Here is an 18,821-nt window from a genome sequence, read left to right as displayed (position 1 = left end):
TTTGAACAATCCTAACTAATGCTTAAATAATTTAAGTTTCCATTAAATCCTAGAAAATGCCTCTCCTTCAGTCGGTAAATATGTAGTTGAGGAAGCCTCTTCTCTGGTCGTTTTACGCTGGTAGATTTTGGCAAGGTCAAGTCCTCTTCTTTTTATCTTACAGACTAAACAAGCAGAACATTTTCTTCCTCTTAAATTGATAAAGACAACTTTTATTTTAATTGTCGGAGAATCTTTGAGATACGAATTTCCTAAGAAACTTCAAATGCTTTCTAAAGAGAAAAAAGGATGGTTCATTGCCTGAATTAATAACGCGTAAAAGATTTATAGCTTCATAGGATAGGAGGCCGTTTGCATATTGCTGGAAGACAGATGATCAAGAAAGCGAACCTGCGACCATTCATTTGGCAACGTCAAGAATGGCAATGAAGTAGCGAATGATTTTATATGCTTGGCATCCAGGCTGAGGTACCAAAGACAAACTAGCTAAAGGCTAAAAAGAAGCATGCAATAAATCAGAGAAACCAAGCAGGGGAAGACGGATCAAACTGATACTCTATACTACTATACAACAGCCAAAAAATGCAAAGCTCATATGTTCCGCTTTTAACTCCGGCAGCTTTTCTTGCTAGCATAGAACTGCATTACACAATCATGTCAGCCAAAAACACAAGTGACATACCAATATAAAAATACGAGACCTTCATCATGAAACAAAACTGGACAATAGTCACCACAAAATTCCCATAAACTTCTGATAAACTCATACTCATATATACTATTTCGCCTGGCATGACACTGGTATCAGCTATATCATGCAGTCAGCTTCTTTGAAGAACTGATAGCGTTCACATGCTGAAGATGCAATGCAGCCAAAATGCCTTGCCAAGTTTCTCGAGATGCCCCTGACACTTGACACTCGAGAAGCTTCTTCTGTTTCCTGTAGTAATCTTCCACTGGCTTGCTCTGTCAAAGATGGAACACATGCTTTCACTACTCCACATAATTATTTAAGAAAAAAAAATCAGTAGATATTGTCTCAGAGACAAGCATATTTTGCCAGCCATTAAATTAGGTTAGCAACCTGAGTATAGATGTACTTATAAAATCTCAAACGTAATAAATATAACAAAAAATCCACATACTCATAGCAAACAGATTAATAAATTTGCAACAGAACATAAATGTAAGGATCCAAATGATATTATTATGTATATCCAGATCATACCAGACATTTAAACTTTTCTTTCGAATGACAGGTCTTCGATAGAGTTTTGATAGTTGAGGCATATCTTTGCCCAAGATTTTCCTAGCTGTTTCCACCACAAAAATATGGGACATAATTTTAAAGCTCTTATCATAATAAGACAGCAATCAATACCTGTTCAGCGTATATGCGGAGTTTGTCTTTCCAGAGAGTATCTGTACTGAAACAGGAAGGCTTTAAGCGACCATCCTGTGCCTGTGACTGTAGACTCAGATTAAATCTGGATCTGCCCATCCGAAAAAATTCTCGAGAAGGAGAGTAAATTCCATTGGAGAGATGACTGTTCACTAAGCAATCCTCAGTGCTCTTAAGATTCACGACCAAATCTACATCAACAATTTGGTCCAGGATTTCCTGTAGACAAACACAATCAGCAGAATGAAAATATAGGCTAAGGTCCAAGAACCACATATATCCTCCACTATCACCAAAGAGAAAAAGTCCAAATTGATACACAGTTGTGAGAAAATTATGACACATGCAGTCCCTTTTCTTTTTCATCAAAAGTTCCATATACATCCACTGTTATTAACAAGAAGAGCCAATTTGCAGAGATGGCAGTACAAAACTAGTCTATCCAGATATATTTTATTTCAAAAACATTATGACAATGGGCTTCTTCTCACTTGATTACTGCACCTGATAATAGAAGACAATATGACAATATGATTCTTATTCTGCACCTGATTCTTATTCTGAAGGATCAGATTCTTATATAAAAGACAATATGACAATGGGCTTGTTCTCAATTTTGCTTCTAGATTTTAGATTTTTTTCAACTGCCAGAAAAACTAAAATCCAGAATCTACCAAACAACAGCTTTAACTAATTCTGATTGTTCCCTATAATCACTTTCCAAAATCAGCTTTTGCAGAATCTACAGCAAACAAGAACAAACCCACCCAAAGACTGCATGGAAAGATTGAGTAAAAGGACATGAACAGAATGGTCGTGACATCAATCTCAAATTTAAGATGCTCAAATCGGTAGAGTAGCTGCAAAACCAATTAGAAGTCCAAAATTTTGCATTGTGACTATTCTGATGCAAGTGTCTGGACCAGTCCTTCATTTAATGCAACACGTTGTTAATTTAATACAACACATATTTCAGATAAGCTGTATGGAGAAAGCCATAAAAAGGAATGAAAAACAAGAACAAAGGGTCACTCAAAAGTGATATGAAGCTAAAACTGAGGTACTCAAGAGAGAGAGAGAGGGGTTATTGATGGGTATTCATGTTCACATACAGCTTGAACCCTTGTTCGAGGTAGTCCATCCAAAATGAATCCACTTTCACCCCTGCAGTAGCCTTCTTCAAGCCTCTTTGACAGAAGACCAAAGATTACATGCTCGGGAACAAGCTTTCCTTGGTTTAAAGCACTAGCTATCTGCATAAATAGAGCAATCAACAGCAAGAAAATTTTCAATAAAAAAAATATCAAAAGACATTCACAAAAGCTCAAGGGAAAACTGAAATCTTGAAAGATTCAAGAGTTAAAGAAGTTGGAAAAAGGTAATGGTACTAGAACGTTATGCCACAATCAAAGCACCATCAGAAAAAGAAGTATCCCGTACTGCGTACATAATCATTAGCAAAGATAAGCTTCAAAAACATAATAAAATTTACGTATGTCATGCTGCTTCATCTAGAAAATTGAGCGATGAATGCCAGATAGGTGCAAAACAAAATAAAATACATAAAGATTGAAACTTCCTCTATTTCGTTAAAACCTTAATTTCGAAGGAGAACGGAAAAGGAGAAAAAAAAAACGAAATACAGGAAATCCCCATGTCAAATTTCCTTTCTTTCACAGTCATCGTTCACTTCTCGAGAACAAAAAATCGGAAAAATACAAAAAAAAAAAAAAAAAAAAAGAAAGAAAGGGAAAGGAACCTGCTGGTAGATGGAAGAGTGAGGGTGGAGTTCTTGACGGACGAGAGTTCCCATGGAAATGTGGGGGACGTCTAGAAGCTGGGAAAGCCTCTGGGCGTACACGTGTCTCTTTGCCATTGGGTCACCCATGATCACCCACTGGACACCTCTGTCAGACACCCAACCGTCCGATTCTTCCTGCGCTGCCGTCGCTTTGCGGTGAGGTTGCTGTAATTCATGGTGATCGTAATAGTCGTAATAGTCCAGCTGAACCGCAGCTGCGGATCCGTAGGCTCGGTTCCTAGTGAGCAGGGCAGCGCGGATTGGTGGCGCGGCTACTCTCAGGCGGCTTAGAACTGCCATGGCGGCTACGAAAAGGGTTTTAGCAGTGAATTGAAACAGTGGTGCACTGCTTGCGGCTGATGTTGAGCGTGTGCGCCTTGAAGGTTTTTGGATTTCCAATTTTGATTTTTAAGAGTGGGATTTGACTGGAAATGACAACAATGCCCTTCCAGTTTTTGCGCTGTCGCTTACGTGTTTCATACTGGTTGGCTGCTCTTTGCTCCTGATAAGGAAAGCTTTTGGGAACGGGATTCCGGTGACTTGGACGCAGGATTGATGCAAGCCACACGCCTGGAACAGCTTGTGGGTTAGACGATTGACAAGTGGGGCACTCAAGATGCTCCTCCCGACCCAACAGAACGACGTCGTTTTGGGGCGTGCTTGCTACTGCCACGGCCTACCTGTTGGGCTTACGACCGGTTGAATCCCCAACCTCTCGATTTCTTTTGCTTGTTATAATTTGTTTGGATAGAGGATTATTAACCAAAATTTATTTACTTACATCATAAGTTATTTATGTTGTATGAGAATTAATTAAAGTATAGTATCCATAATTCTCATACTACTATATACTTAATCTCGATGGACAATACAAGACTGAAGGCCATACTTAATTCATTTTTGTAGGAAATGAATCATTCAAATTGTTATTAGCACCAAAACAAAACTTCTGTGTCAAAGTTGTCTTCTTCTTCTTCTCTGAAACTAGGTGCAAATTAAGCAATCATTTGGAGGGTTGCAAACGAACTTAATCAAAATGAGTTTTTATCCATTTGAATTCAAGTAATTTGAATTTTGTACCTATAAATTTCAATTTTATTCTGATCAAATTAAGTTCGAAACGAATTTAAACGAACACAAAAATAACAGTCAAGGTTGACTTAAGCAATTCATATTTGAATGACTTCTTATCAAGCCAAACTCGATTTCAGTATTGAATAACTTGATTTATTTTTCAGCCTTAAGTATTTTAATTGGTCTTTCGGGTATTTATTTTGTAATTGTAGTTTCTTTTTCTTTTCTTCTTTTTTAAAAAAAGAGTCATTCTTTTCGGTAACAAAATAGGGTTGCTATTAAAACATATTGGCTTGAGGAGATTCGAGACTAAATGTTGACTTGAATGATGAATCAAGGCACATTCCAAGTAGAGTATATAAGAGCCAGAACTCAGAAGCTCCCAATTTTTTAATTCTTTTTTTCTTTCCAAGTAGAGTATGCTAGCTATATATAAAGATTGAATAGGCTTATGTTCCTACGTGATTTTGTGATTCACCTTTTTGACCTTTAGCAGAAAAAGTATAATGGTCCAACAATATTTTAAAAAATTATTTTCCTTTTTTTGGGTTTTAGAAATTTGAAATTATGCTGTCAACTCTACATAAATCGTACGTGACTAGCAAATAACTAGTTGTCTTTACATTTTAATTGTCAACAAATAAAATATCATCGTGTGAAACCAATTCCTACAAAACACAAGTATATATTGTTTTACTATTTGCACACACACACAAGGTATGGCTTAATCATCATCTGAAACATATCAAACAGCAAGTTCAAATTGAAATATTACAATAAGTCTAATTTTCTAATCTTCAAAATTAAATTGTTTCTGTTTGGCAGCCTCCATCCGTGCTGGAAATTGTGTTTAAGGGACTGGAAGGGAAATGAAAGGATAGGCAATGCAATGAAACTAATTGTCTTTATGTTTGGATTGATTTTTGAGGAGGAAAATGAAAGAATATGACGGGAAAGGGATCCATAAGGTTTAATTATTTTCTGCTGGATTACTTTTCCTTCCTTTCATAGTTAATCCAAATAAGATTAATAAGATCTACCCTTCTTTAATTTTTTTTTTTTTTTTTTTTTTTTTTATATATACTCTCCTTTAGACTAGAGTCTTCTCATTTCGTTTCCCTCCTATTTTCTCAAAACAAACGGAGCCGTTAAACTATTCATTAGCAATCTAGTTTAATAGTCTGTACTAGTACATAACAGTACGCGCATGGCTACAAATAATACAGAGAGAGCTGCCGTCCCCGGCCGGCAGGGGGCGCTGGTCTACCTTCCTGCCTCTGCTATGAGTTTCTAGATTTGGACCTTTTTTTCACACTACTATCTTTTTAAGGAATCCAGTTCAGTTCAATGAGAATATCAAAACATGTTTAATGTTATGTGATGCGAAGAGGATTTGTTTTGAAGTTTAACCCATGTATGTTAAAAGAACCCACAGACTTCTCATATCATCAAAACGCTAAAAAGGGAAAGTGAACGGAGATGGGCAAGTCGAAGAAAAGATAGGACAAGTGGATGGATATCAAATTTCAGGCATGTCATCTAAATTATCTTGAATTTGCCATATTGGATATTATTGATAACTGGGAGTGGTGGATCATGCCACCTGGACACACGTGGCGGCGGGTGTAGATGATGTCGACAAGATCATACTAAACAATTGAGACGGCGTAAACTAGGCTATGTGATGACGTTGCAGTTTAACTACGGCAGAGGCAGAGGGGTGGAAAATGGGAATCGGAACATGACTGCTACTATAAGCGTACGGGTGGGTAGAGGGGTGGAACGAAAATGTCGGCTCTTTTCTTTTGACCCAAAAAAATACTGCCGAGGGAAATCTATAGAGGAAAGTAATTTCCAAGTCAAAAGAAAGTGCGGCCAAAATCCTGCTTTTCGAAACTTGGTAGCTTCAGCTTTTGCATTGATGGTCGTTTTAGCGATCATACCTATGAAATTGTACGTAGGCCGCTCGTTTGGTTGTCCTTCGCCTGAGAGTCAGAGACTTTCGGCTTTTTTTTTTTTTGGGGTCAAAAGAAAGACTTCCGGGTTAATTCCCAATTTTCTGGAAGTAGCTAGTTCTCTGACCTTTTTTAATTAAAATTTTTTTTTTTTTACGAACGACAAAAGAAAAGAAAAGAGAGAGAGAGAGTGAAGACACGCTTGTCGTGGTGCTATATAAAACCACAGCATAGCCGCGGTTTAGGCTTCTGACGTCGTCGATTGCGAGCTGGGTAGGCTACCCTTTTCCTGGTGGGTTCCCTTCGATTCTATCTTTATAGTTATCCTACGCATCCCCAGCTTGGCTTCTCCCACGCAAAACAGTAAATTAAATTCCCGTGTTGTTGGCCTTCTGTATAGTGTATATATAACCCATAAGTTGATCCCCCCAAATACAACCGTCAGATTACATCTTTTACAACTTCCTTTCCCGCCTGAAATTTTTAAGTTGGCAGAGCATTGATCTTCAGTTTCAAGACTTTTTCCCGAAAACACTCTTCAGCTAGCTTCAATTAATTTGTTTCTTGGTACATACTCGATCCGATTAGATAGAAATTAGAACACTAGCCACATGGACAAGCAAAGGCAATACGAGCGCGTATTCAATCACTTGGATGAAAACGGAGATGGGAAAATATCGGCCTCGGAGTTGCAACAGTGCGTCGCATCGATGGGGGGAAAGATGTCGGTGGAGGAATCGGAGGCGGCAGTGAGGCTGATGGACTCGGACGGAGACGGGTTGTTGTGCTTGGAGGACTTTGTGAGAATAGTGGAAGGAGCGGGGGACGAAGAGAAAGGCACGGATTTGATGGGGGCTTTCAAGATGTACGAGATGGAGGGCTGCGGTTACATCAACCCCAAGAGCCTCAAGAGAATGCTGCGGAGGCTGGGAGAGTCCAAGAGTACTAACGAGTGCAGAAAGATGATCGCTCGTTTCGACCTCAACGGCGATGGCGTCCTGAGTTTTGACGAGTTCAAGAACATGATGTCTTGTTGAGAGGCCTCTTGAGATGCTGTGTCTCTCCATCTCTATGTTGAATTCGATCGCTTGATTGATTTTTTTTTAAAATTTCTCTTTACATGTTGTCAATAATTGTTGTTCCCCCTCATTCATCCATTCATTGTACAGCTCCAAATCAATGGAAATTTTTTGTAGTACTACTATCACTACTATGTCCTTCGTCGATCATATATCACAGCTGACAGCTTCTTTGATTTGATAAACGGAAGCTATTTTAGTGCAGGATGTGAAATACCCATTTCTCAGCTCTCTCTCGTGAAATGCATGCACAAAAATATCTTATTCACTACACTGCCCTGCAGGTCGGTTTAAGCCGTTAAATGGGTTGTAATGATATAACCGTCATTTGGGTTGGAGCCTTAATTATTGTGGATTCCCCCGGAGTCGGTAGATGGAATCTAGGTGGCTACAAATACGTGTCACCGTTTATCCCCAAAACAAAAAAATAGTAATAATATAATACTTGCTGCTAAAGGCAAGGGAACAAACTTCTGTTGTACTGTAGTATTTAAGTAGTGCTCAAATTAAAAGTCATCATTTCAATTTGGCACATATTTTTTAATTTTATTATTTGAAAAAATAATTTTTTTTTAAATTTCAATACGCGTTTAACCAGAATGGAACGGAGGAATAGAGAGTGTATTTACGCTGAATCTCTCGTGTTTCGGTTTGACCGGCCTAGAAGTCTGCCAACTTTAAATAATTTGGGCATGGCAGACCGCGTTTTGACCAATTAAAATATGACCCAAGAAAAACGCAAAATATCTCTCTGCTGCCGCCACAAGTGCCGGATTGAGATGTTTGGCGAGCAAAATGGTGATGTTTGGTGAGCACATCATATCAGCAAAGCATATGACCGGATTGAAACATGTTTTCATTTTAAACTTGAAAATTCTTTCATCCCTTCCTCGCATCAATTTTTTTTTTTGTCCAGCAACCAGAGACCATTCAACCTGCACATTGGGTTAGAGGCGAGTGCGTTGGTCCGACAGAACAAGGCTTGATAATTTGTGGCAGTATTACACGCTTATCCTTGGTGTGTTGTACTTTCTTTCCACGGTGCTGTGTTTTCTTCAATATTTATTTGTCTGAGAGTTTTTGTGACAAGAACACACTAGTACATCTCAGAATATACTAGTGTCGTGGCTGTGGACGTAAAAATGTGAACAATATTTTGTAGCTGGTGATGTCATGGCCCATTCTGTTTTCTAGGACCAACAGCAACAAGCTAGTACGAAGGCCCATTCAAAGCTACGCGAGCTGGATTGTGTGGATATCCAAGTTCGAGGTCCTGTTGATGGTGCTCCGATTGTAAAAAATCATGCGCCATTTGGAAGCCAGCGGCTGCCTGCCATGCAAATTCGGGTATTCATGGAGAGGAAAGGTTCTGCACGAGCAGGACGATTATTTAAGATTTACATTTTTCTTAAACATATGTATTATGCATTTATTTGTCTGTTTAAGAAAATCCCAGCACCAACCGTGCATAAGAAATTACTAATTCTTGTGGAACTTTTTGAGAGGTAGAAACTAATGTAATTCATTTAATAAAAACTATCTGAGAATATTTAGTTCAACAAAATGGAAATTAAATTAAATTTTTCTTTTTTTTTTGTGAGCAGCACATGAGCTGTGTGTCAATACAAAGTTTTTAAATATTATTGTGTTTAATTTATAAACATATTTTTTAATTTATTTTTTATTTCATATATATTATATCATAAAAAGTGATATTAATTATTCAAAATACCTTATCCAATGACGCTCATATGCCTTGAAATTTTGAAACCGGCAGCCTAGTGCCCACAGGCACCGTCAACCGCCGCCCCATACGTGTCCCTTTTGGAGGGATTGAACCAAGAAGCAATTAATTACACATGGGACTGTTTGGCAGCTAGCCAATGTAAACATTACGGCCATGTCATCCAAAAAGCGTCGTTGCATGATTAAGATGCTCAATCAAAAGACGGAATACAATTTTGTACGGTAGTATACATTTGGCATTTGGTTGGCAGTCCATAAAATAAAAAAAAAATTACTAACTTAAAAGATGGAAGCTGTATTTTAAAAAGAGAAAGTACAGTTTTAATCCCTAACATTTAGTATCTATAAAGTTTTATTAGTTCTTAGAGTTGACATTCAATGCTTAGCATATGTGCAATTTTAATCTTAAAAAAGTTTCAGCAAGAACAAGTTGGGTCTCTAATATATTTAATTTTAAAATAAATTTAGGATGATTAGAATTTTTTTCTTAATTACTGAAATAATTTAGTCACATGCAATCATGTGTCCATAACAAGCAACATCTGCTCGTGCAAGTACGTGATAGTATAAGAATTTCAATCCTTTCCTCCATTGCTGCAACAAATATTAGTAGTGTCTCAAATGACTCGTCAGAATATTGTTTATCCAATTTTGTCTTCTCAACAAACTCAAACTTTGTCTACCAGATTTTTTTTTATATATATATATAAGAGAATTTGCAGTGTTATCCAACAGAATGCACTGGATAAACCTCATCTGGTGCAATAATTTACCAATCACATGAAGGGGTAAGACACATTAGAGAAGTTCTGTGCGAACGGACAGATGTTTCAGAAGATGTTCGAACCTAAATTAGTAAAAAGACATGACATCTATGCTATCATCTCGATCAACTCAAGGGACTTTGACCAGATCAAGTTCATAAACAATTTACTAAAAATTTTTGGGAGGATTGCGAAGTTGGCAGATGCTGAACGCGTCGTCGTTTGTAAAACTTCTCAAGGAAATGTACGCCGTGCATATTCGGGCGATAGATCAGATAATGCCGAGGATTCGCATGAGATTTATCAACAAATCTGTCGTCGGTTTGCAGCTTCAAACATTCCTGTCAAACTAATTTCGGACTGCACAATTTCAGATTCTCTATCTTTGCAAGGAGAGATGCTTCTCCAGATGAATTCCCTGCGGTGCAAAAATCCATGAAGAAAGAAGCACTTGTCGTTGTAAGACTGAGACTCGTAGCATCTACAGTTTCTAATGCCTAGTTGTCAAGAGTTTCTTTTATTATTCCTCAGCGCACGTCAGGTTCGGTTCCCCTTCTAATTTTTCATTTTAATAACTTCAATTACCTATTCAAACAAAAAAAAAAAAAAACTAATGGTTAACTTTAAACAACGAAAATTAAAGACTAATAACTCATGTGCCAACACGTGAGTAACTAATTGACCTGTAAAACAAAATTTGTTAAACTATATAAAATTGAAACCAATTGGAGTACCCAACTTTATACCCGTTCCAGGCAACAAAAAAAAAACCCGACACTTGGTCTTTACATATAGTTTAACAAAATTAATTTTTTTTATTTTCTTGATTAATTAGCTACTCACATGCCATGACGTGAGTTATTTTGGTCATTTAAAGTTAGCTTCTTTTTTTTTTTTTTTACAAAATTAATTTGATGGGCACGTGACTAGATTCCGTTTGTAATTGGGAAAAGCTGACAGTTGTTTTCAATTTGCTTCAAACTAGAATCATTAATGACCAGATTTATTTTTATCTTTAACTTTAGGAACTAAAATAAGATAAGCATCAAACATTAGGGACCGGATACTAAAACATCAGGGAATCGTCTTTACCAAACAAGTGTCAATCAACTAGCCCATAAGAACTTCTAAAAGTTTCTACAATACATCATATTCGTTCAATTGTTAGTGCCTAGCACTGCCTGTCTCTCAAGCCCACAGATTCAGCCATTTCCCATGTATGAACCACGACTTCCTAATTTGTCTTGCGTAACGAAAGTGAAATTGTGGGACTCCCCAATCAAAGATAATTCCTCCCAACTCTGGCACCTAATTTCTTGACAATCAGCCCTGTCATTTCTGGCCGCCCCCCCCCACCCAATCCAAGCGTAATGAGTCTCGACTCGACGTTAATTCAAAGCGCACACAATAGTTGAGTGGGATTCTTTTTGCTTTGCCTGTTCAGCAAGATGAAAGGCGGTGGAAGATTGAAGAAATGTTCCAGTTCAGATTTTAGAGCAAAAATCGTGTTCCTAGGCTCAGACTGAACGCGGATCATTCAACCACGAGACAGCATGAGAGTTGCGCGGACCGCAGGCATCAAGCGTGAAACTCGAGAATCACATGGATCCATCCCCAATTATACGTGTGTGTGCGTTGATCACAATTTAAGTATATCGATGTGTCCAAACTCAGTCCATTCATAAGCGAGTTTAGATGTGCAAATGCAATAAATTTTCAATGGGTGATGCAATTAAGTTCATTCAATTGGTAGGCAATAGATTGACTAGAATTATCCATGTATGCTCACTTAAAAATAATCACACAATTAAACTCAATCCATTCCACCCCAGATCAAATAAATATTACAACTTGGCAACATAAAACTGTACAACTGGTGGAATCAATATATTAACATATGGATAGGCTAAATTCACAGTTAGCAACGCTTAAATGTATCACGTTTAAGTTTTACTGCCTCGACCTTTGGAATTAGATCTCATCAATTTGCAATTCTTGGGATTTTTTGAGTAATTAAATGTTACTATCAGATTGTCTATGCTACATTTGAAGATCAAAATTTAGTGTTCATTGTCCAATGAGTGAGACCAGGGTAACCATTGAACTTGGTTTAGTGGCTATCAAAAAAGGGACTTAAATCCCTCCTTGGACTGTAAGTAGGGGTTCAAAGTCCACTTACAGCAAAAAAAATTCAAGAGTGATGTCATAGCACCCGTTTGATTTAGTCAAGTCTGGATACCTGCTAGTCTCTAATACACAAGACTCCTCATCTCCTGTAATTTAGGATAAAATAGATTATACAATTGTTACTTAAAATTTTTTTTTTACTGCGTCAACATTAACCTCGAGTATAATCCAATATGCTGTAGCAAAACATGGTGGTACGGATTAAGTTTCGAGATTTTGTCGGAGCTAGAATTCTAACCAACGCCGGGTTAGGACTTGGGACCTAGGATACAGCGTGAATTCAGTTTGATTTCTTCGAATAAGTACTCATCTTTGCAGACTGTTGACACTTTGCCCCCTAAATTATAAGTAGCAAAATTTCAACGCTGTAATGGTACCGTGTGCAGACAATTTGGGACGTATCCTTAAAATGAATGCAAGTTAATGAAACTGTTACAGCTATATTTTATTAATGCAAATATTTTGGTACCCCTACGTTGTATTTGCTTATTGAAATCCTCTAATCCACTCAGAAGTGTTGAAATTTTGTTTTATTTAGAAATAAATAACAAAATTCAAGCTTTTAAGTTTTGATGGGATGGGAGGTCAGGATTCAAATCTTACATTCCACCATTATGCCACTATATGTGGATTCCTCTAAATTTATACAGATATGTAGTGTATTCATTTGATTTGATGGTGATTTAGTTTCCGTCGATTCCCCAATTAATTCTGTCGGGCCTCTCCCTCTCCCAAGTATAAGTTAGAGTAGGAGTAGAGAATTTTTTTTTCTTGACACGATAGATTTTATACCACACGTATTCCTATTAGGGGGATGGAGGACCTATAAAGGTCAAGGAAAGTTCGGTAAAATATCATCAATTCAGACGGGCGTCCATGCATCTACTGACCGACAAAATTTCAAGTTTGGATGTTAGAATTGATTCTTTGATCCGGAGTAAAAGTAGAGTAAATGTTGGTGTTTGACACAGTTGTTGAGTGGAGCCCAATTCCAGTCGGCCAAGGTGTACAGTACAATTTGGTAACGAAACAAATTGACTTGTAATTTCTGCATCCCACGGGCCCTGGTGACCCAAGTTTTTGTTGGCCCTAAGCTGAATGAGATAAGATCAGAAAGAAAAATCACCCACATCTTCAATTCAGTCAACCAAACAAATACAAGTACTCCCCAGGCCCCACCCCGAGAACGTGACGTCATGATCCCCTGCCAAGTCCCAACGCGCACGCGCAGCACTTGGGGGACTCAGATTGGAGTGAAATGTCCCCTCCCTATTCTACTTCCACACGGACTATTTAACTACTCAAATCAATTAATTAATTAAAATCGACTGCTCCAGCTCTACTCCTCCATCCGCATTTTCCCCCTATTAGCACTTTTCTCAGGGAATTAATTCCGGTGGGTTGCTCGCAGGTAAAACACTAAAACGGTCAGAAATGGGGGCAGAGGCAAAAGAGACCGGAGAGATAAATCCCCCATGCCATCACAAAACAAAAATCCTCCGCCCAACAACCACTACATATCTTTTATAATCACAATACTGAAAAAAAAAAGTAATTATTCCTACTTTTTGTTTGTGATAGGTCCCACCACCTCCTTACAGTAGCATACCGGTTGTAGTACGATAACTAACTTGGCTTCCAAAACCTCCAATCCTTTTCCTTCCCTTTGTTTTCTTTGCGGCTTATTCATTCCTTCGGCGGGGGGAGGGGAGCACTGAGGAGGTGAATTTTTTTTTTTTCCTTTTTTGGGGTTAAACTCTGAAGACAGGGCCCGGGGTCCCCGCCGATTGCCTGCCTACTCCCTGCATCTCCATCCTTACTCCTTCACACGCTTCCTCTCTTCTACTTCACTTCAGTATGTTCCCGTCATCAATTTTCTCATCAGAAATTCTTTCAGGGTTTGGTAAAATGGTGATCATCAAGTGAAGGGAACAAAAGGGAAGCCTTCCTCTTCTTCTTCTCCTCCTCCTCCTCCTCCTATTTTTTTTTTTTCTGTTTGTTTCTTAAAAATATATATACATATACAAATGGGTTCCTGCGTTTCTGTGCACAAACACTCGGAGTCAGCTTTGAAGCTGCGTCTGGGATTCGGGTCCAAAACGGACAAGCTTGTCACTCCCTCCCCGCCAGTCAAACACAAGCCTATGCTAGCCGATCATCTTCTGAAGCCCCTGTCGTCGCCGCCTCGCCCCCTTGTTACCGCTTCTCGTGACTTTGGTACTACTACTATCCTTTCTCTTTTTTCTTATTCCTGCAATAAAAACATATCACCTTTTTTTTCTTCTTTTGGGGGCTCTTCCTTTTCCCTTTTTTTTTTTTTTTGTCTGCATGTGGCCTTTTCTTTCTCTTTCTGTTCTTTTTCTGCTGCACTCGAGTATCATTTTTTTTTTCAAATAATATATTTTTGACTTGTCTATTTCATTTTTTGTTCTTGTTTAACCTTTTGAAGAGTTTACTGGGAGCGGGCGGCTTGTCCAAGAGTAGGTTCGGCCCGTGGGCTTAATCGATGCATTTCTGTAACGGTTTCGGGAAATTATTAAAATAATAAATAAATAAATAAAACACTTGAACTGCCTTTACTAGTCTCGTATGTCTAATGGCAGGAATTCGTTGAGGTGATTACTCATCTCAGAAACACAAATAAAAGTCCGCAACTTTGAAAGCAACTTCCGCTAACTTATGACATTTCAAAAGAAATTAAAAAAACAAAACTGTTGTTAATGATTTTGATTTCACTGTTAAGGTTTTTGTTTGGACATGAGTTTATTTGGATGGTTTATTTGAGATATAGTATTTTTTATGATGTGACGTGTGTGAGATAAAAAGGTGATTGGAAAAATAAAGAATGATTAGAATTTGTGAAACAAATTATTTTATTTCAAATCATCTCAATTTTTGCCCCTTAATTACCGAACGTTGACAACCAAGCGGCGTCCCTAATTGCCTCAGAGTAAGACTTTAGACTATTCTGTATTACTACTACTTTATATCAGAAAATTGTGTCCTTGGTTGGTGGGATCCAATGACGGATTCAGGACCCTAGAGTTTTTGGTTGTTGGGAGGAGGGGGGGGGGTGAAACTCCAGTAGCATGAGAATTGTAGTAATAATGGAGAGTTTGAAACAAATAAACACGTCTATCGTAAAAATTCATTTTTTCTATGTTAAAAATGTTTTTTAAAACTAAATTGTGCTTAAAATTTGCAATGAAGATTACATTTAACTAAATTTTGGTTGGTCTAATACTCTTGTGAAGGGTAATGATGATGAACTTTTAATAATTGACACTATGGCAGTACGGTAGTATTAGCTGCTCAAAATAAGATGTAATTATATCTATGTGACGTCTAGCTACAATATTTTGAGAGCTTGCGGGTGGTGGGTAGAGAAACATGCATATTTTTATCTACGGAAATTCTATAAGTTTCTGATCCCAGCCTTTTGTTATTATATTAAATTCTCCGCTCGGTCACCATTACTACTACCCTCTACCCTTAACCTTGAAGAAAGGTGGATGAGGCACCACCACCATTGGGGTCATGGATGTGTGCAGTTTGGGTTTATGGATTCTAGAGATGGTCAACGTGAGTAATAATCGTTACTCTCTGAAAGACAAAGCATCTCCTATTTCTGGCATCACACTTCTTGAACATGCGTCATAGGGGTTGTCCCACAACTTAAACCGCCAATCTTTTCTTGGGATGGACGGCTGATTACAAGTTTAACCTCTTCTTGCAATAATTTGATTGTGGGCCAGTAATTGATTGTTTGCTATGTGCTGCTGATTGGATGGATGGATGTTAATAGCCTAGGATAGGAGGATCACGTTCTCATGCTCTGTTTGGAAGGCTAGTAAATGTTGGGCCATAGTGATAAGATGGCAACAATAGAGATCGTTCTGGGAGGCTTTTCCATTTTCAAGCTTAATAAAAGAGTAGCAAGGATGGAACCAGAAACTTTTATTCATGTGATATCTTTGGAGTCTAAGATAGAAGATTTTAAAAGTTTTTTTGTGTTTGTGTGTGTGATTTTTTTTGGGGTGGGAGGGGTTAATTCATAAAGGTTATCTTTGAAATTGTCAAATTTTAAGGGGAAAATACATGATTTTCAAGGACTGCCTTCTTTGGTTCCGTCCTTGGAGGTAATAGAAGAAGTTGAACAAGGTCCCATTGCCTTGTACCCTCTTCGTCTTCCAGGAAAACAAGTGCGATCTTGTGAACATTTTACTTTTTCTAGAAACAGAGAATCCTGGAAATCTAATAGTAATAAAAAAAACACTCTACCATGCGATGCAGCCTTCCCTAGGAGGAAAAACACACAAAAAAAAAAGAAGAATGAAAAAAAAAATGAGGACAAGAAACGAGCAAACAACATAAAAGAAAGAGGAGGAAGACGAAATCCAGCAATGCTTATTGATTGGTTAAAACAGTTCAATAGATGTTCTTTGTCTGTCTGTTGAAGGGATGGGACTTTCATTTGCTTGGTGTTTGCAGGATACACAGGTTACAAGTAGAACAAAATGAATATTCCTTGGATTTTCCCCTTGATTGGTAAATGAAACTCTTCCAAATTATCGGATGCCAAAAACTCAACTCCTTGCAAGGCAATTTTTTTGGTATTGCTTTGTTTTGTTACATCATTAAAATCTGCTTCTATACCTTTGACGGAGGAAACCTGCTGATTAGATATCTAAAGTTCTTGTATTTGGAGGTAAACTGCTTGTTGAACCTCTAAACTACATAGTGGTTTGTTCCTTTTAGCATTTGAAGTAATCCTCTTGATTAGAAAAGCAGATGATCTGGTGATTAGATAAATCAAATAGTCTGAAGCATTGACCAATCAGTATTTTTGATTCCATATAACGTGTATTGCCTACCCTCCAGCATGCATGCATTTTTGTAGCCTTTTCATCTCCTTGTAAATAATTTTAGGCCAGCCTTCCATATTTGGCTTTTATTACTCTTTAAAATCCTAGTTTCTTGATATATGGGGGTCGTGCAAGAAGGTTACAGTTGGTTGATTTGACAGGAATAAAAAAAAGGCGGAAACCTTAAGTCCGGGGTAATTGAGGTGTTTTACCACTAGTAACTTGACTGATTTTAGACTTTTATTCTTAAATGCACAAACCATCTTTACAAATCTAACATATTCATCTTTTTTACATGGTTACTCATTTACTTTGATACCATCCCGAATGCCTAATCTGTAATGTTGCTGAAATGTTCTTTGGATCTGCAGGTAGCAAAGAAGAGACCTTCTTTGATTCCCATGCTTGGTTGGAGTCTGATTGTGAAGATGACTTTTTCAGTGTAAATGGTGGTATGATAGATTCTGTACCGTATGCTTTTTTCCCCCCTCCTCCCTTCTGCCTGTCTTTCTCTTGCTTCTTACGTGTCTATCCCTCCATGGGGAATGGGACTTGGGCATTTGAAAACTGGAAATTCTTCATCCTGCTATATGGGATTGACTTTGTTCTCTCAGACCATGTGCCTTACATTTGACTAATTGGTGGGAGAATTAGAAACAGACTACAGTAACTCTACTGAAGGCCCCCCACTTGTCAAAACCTAGGTACCTTTTAGAGTGGTTTCTGCTATGTCCTTGTCTGTTTAACATACGTGCATGAGAGAACTCAGCAAGGTTTCTGCAACTTGCAGACTGGGGGTGAGCGGCCTTGCTGTGCAGCCCTGCTTTGCTTGCATTTGAAGGATATTTAACGTGTTGAGCTAGTGCACCAAGGTTGCATTCAAATATTTTGGCGGAGCAAAGGCTAACTGGCTCGAATTGTATGTTGATTTGGTTTGGATACTTGTAGCATTCTTGATGATGGGATGCATATTTATTGCCTAAGATACTTGTCTGGGCTGCCTTAGAAAAATACTTGTCTGGGCTGGAACTTAGGTTCTAGTTGCTTCTTGATGTTTTAGGTTCTGCACAAGGCCTTAGCATAAGTTATGGTTATTCAAATTTTGGTTTTGTGCTTTGTTTGTCCCATTTTGATGCCTCTTTCTACTTGATGACAGATTTTACACCATCTCGTGGAACTACTCCTGTCCATTACAGCTTCTCTGGGGGAAACCCGCGATCCAATAGACACCCTTTTGCTGAGAACTCGACACCTGTGCAGTCCACATCAGATAAGAAAAAAAAACTATCTGAACTCTTTAAAGACACGGGAGGTGACCAAGATGAAAATCAAAGTGCAGCTGGCAAGTACAATGGGGCTGCTCGACAGTCAGATTCAAAGACTTCTGTTCTTGAAGCCCCTCAAAAACCAGGAAATGATATGCCTCATGTCTCTGGAGCTAACTCTACCGGCAGTAGTGAAAGATCTCCAACTGGGGATGTCAGGCTTCCCAGGGAGAAACTGAGGAAGTCAGCTGAATGTTGCCTTCCGAGGTTGCGTAGCTTAAGTGAAAGGAAGAAGAGGACTAGCCCTGCTCGTAGTCTTGGGTGATAAACGAGCCATGTTGAATTTTGCGCTATGTATATTGAAAACCGATTTTTTCTTTTTTTAAACTAAGGTCCAGTAACACACTGAGATCAGGAATTCAGGTCACTCAACCACACGGGCACGGGTATTCAGTAAATATCTGAACGAGAATTTGGATTGAGGTGCATGTATACAGCTTGTATCTTACAGTAAATAATCCTTTGGTAGCAAAGCAAAAGTGCAGTTGTATATCTAATACCATAATGCTTAAACGCTATTTTGTTAGTTCAGGACATCGGATAAAATTGGAACGATTAGCAACACTTTGTGCAAAGATGATGACATGCACAAATCGAGAAATGCTGGTAATTATCTTTTCGTT

General features: G+C 38.2%; 3 protein-coding genes across 5 annotated transcripts; 2 read left to right on the top strand and 1 right to left on the bottom strand.

The window, feature by feature from the left end:
* Positions 1-537: 537 nt before the first annotated feature.
* Positions 538-3,608, bottom strand: LOC113722911 (probable adenylate kinase 7, mitochondrial). Its single transcript, XM_027246142.2, has 4 exons — positions 3,162-3,608; positions 2,515-2,655; positions 1,382-1,621; positions 538-966 (listed from the first exon to the last, which is right to left on the bottom strand). The coding sequence occupies exons 1-4, from the start codon at positions 3,501-3,503 to the stop codon at positions 814-816; spliced, it is 876 nt and encodes a 291-aa protein (XP_027101943.1). The 5' UTR covers positions 3,504-3,608; the 3' UTR covers positions 538-813.
* Positions 3,609-6,553: 2,945 nt separating this feature from the next.
* On the top strand, positions 6,554-7,439 carry LOC113722910 (uncharacterized). Its single transcript, XM_027246141.2, has one exon. It carries the CDS (start codon positions 6,844-6,846, stop codon positions 7,267-7,269), a length of 426 nt encoding a protein of 141 aa, XP_027101942.1. The 5' UTR covers positions 6,554-6,843; the 3' UTR covers positions 7,270-7,439.
* A 5,884-nt stretch (positions 7,440-13,323) lies between these two features.
* On the top strand, positions 13,324-18,716 carry LOC113722909 (uncharacterized). Of its 3 annotated transcripts, XM_072073559.1 has the most exons (4): positions 14,086-14,225; positions 16,500-16,556; positions 17,245-17,325; positions 18,030-18,716. In XM_072073559.1, exons 2-4 carry the CDS (start codon positions 16,526-16,528, stop codon positions 18,461-18,463), a joined length of 546 nt encoding a protein of 181 aa, XP_071929660.1. In that variant the 5' UTR covers positions 14,086-14,225; positions 16,500-16,525; the 3' UTR covers positions 18,464-18,716. The 3 variants fall into 3 exon arrangements, with proteins under 3 accessions (XP_071929659.1, XP_027101940.1, XP_071929660.1); XM_027246139.2 differs by lacking the exon at positions 16,500-16,556 and having other exon boundaries at positions 13,326-14,225; XM_072073558.1 differs by lacking the exons at positions 16,500-16,556; positions 17,245-17,325 and having other exon boundaries at positions 13,324-14,225.
* Positions 18,717-18,821: the final 105 nt, after the last annotated feature.

Source organism: Coffea arabica, unplaced genomic scaffold, assembly GCF_036785885.1.
Source record: "Coffea arabica cultivar ET-39 unplaced genomic scaffold, Coffea Arabica ET-39 HiFi ptg000066l, whole genome shotgun sequence".
Classification (NCBI taxonomy): Eukaryota; Viridiplantae; Streptophyta; class Magnoliopsida; order Gentianales; family Rubiaceae; genus Coffea; species Coffea arabica.
Note: the sequence above shows the minus strand (reverse complement) of the source record. Positions and strands in the feature narration are given on the sequence as shown.

Excerpts from the sequence above, each read along its gene's own strand:
- LOC113722910 (XM_027246141.2), top strand. The coding sequence starts at position 6,844 with ATGGACAAGCAAAGGCAATACGAGCGCGTATTCAATCACTTGGATGAA.
- LOC113722911 (XM_027246142.2), bottom strand. The coding sequence starts at position 3,503 with ATGGCAGTTCTAAGCCGCCTGAGAGTAGCCGCGCCACCAATCCGCGCT. Across the intron at positions 2,656-3,161 it reads ACTCTTCCATCTACCAGCAG|ATAGCTAGTGCTTTAAACCA; the intron begins GTTCCTTTCCCT and ends CTATTTATGCAG. Across the intron at positions 967-1,381 it reads TCCGCATATACGCTGAACAG|AGCAAGCCAGTGGAAGATTA; the intron begins GTATTGATTGCT and ends CATCTTTGACAG.
- LOC113722909 (XM_027246139.2), top strand. The coding sequence starts at position 14,036 with ATGGGTTCCTGCGTTTCTGTGCACAAACACTCGGAGTCAGCTTTGAAG. Across the intron at positions 14,226-17,244 it reads TACCGCTTCTCGTGACTTTG|GTAGCAAAGAAGAGACCTTC; the intron begins GTACTACTACTA and ends TTGGATCTGCAG. Across the intron at positions 17,326-18,029 it reads CTTTTTCAGTGTAAATGGTG|ATTTTACACCATCTCGTGGA; the intron begins GTATGATAGATT and ends ACTTGATGACAG.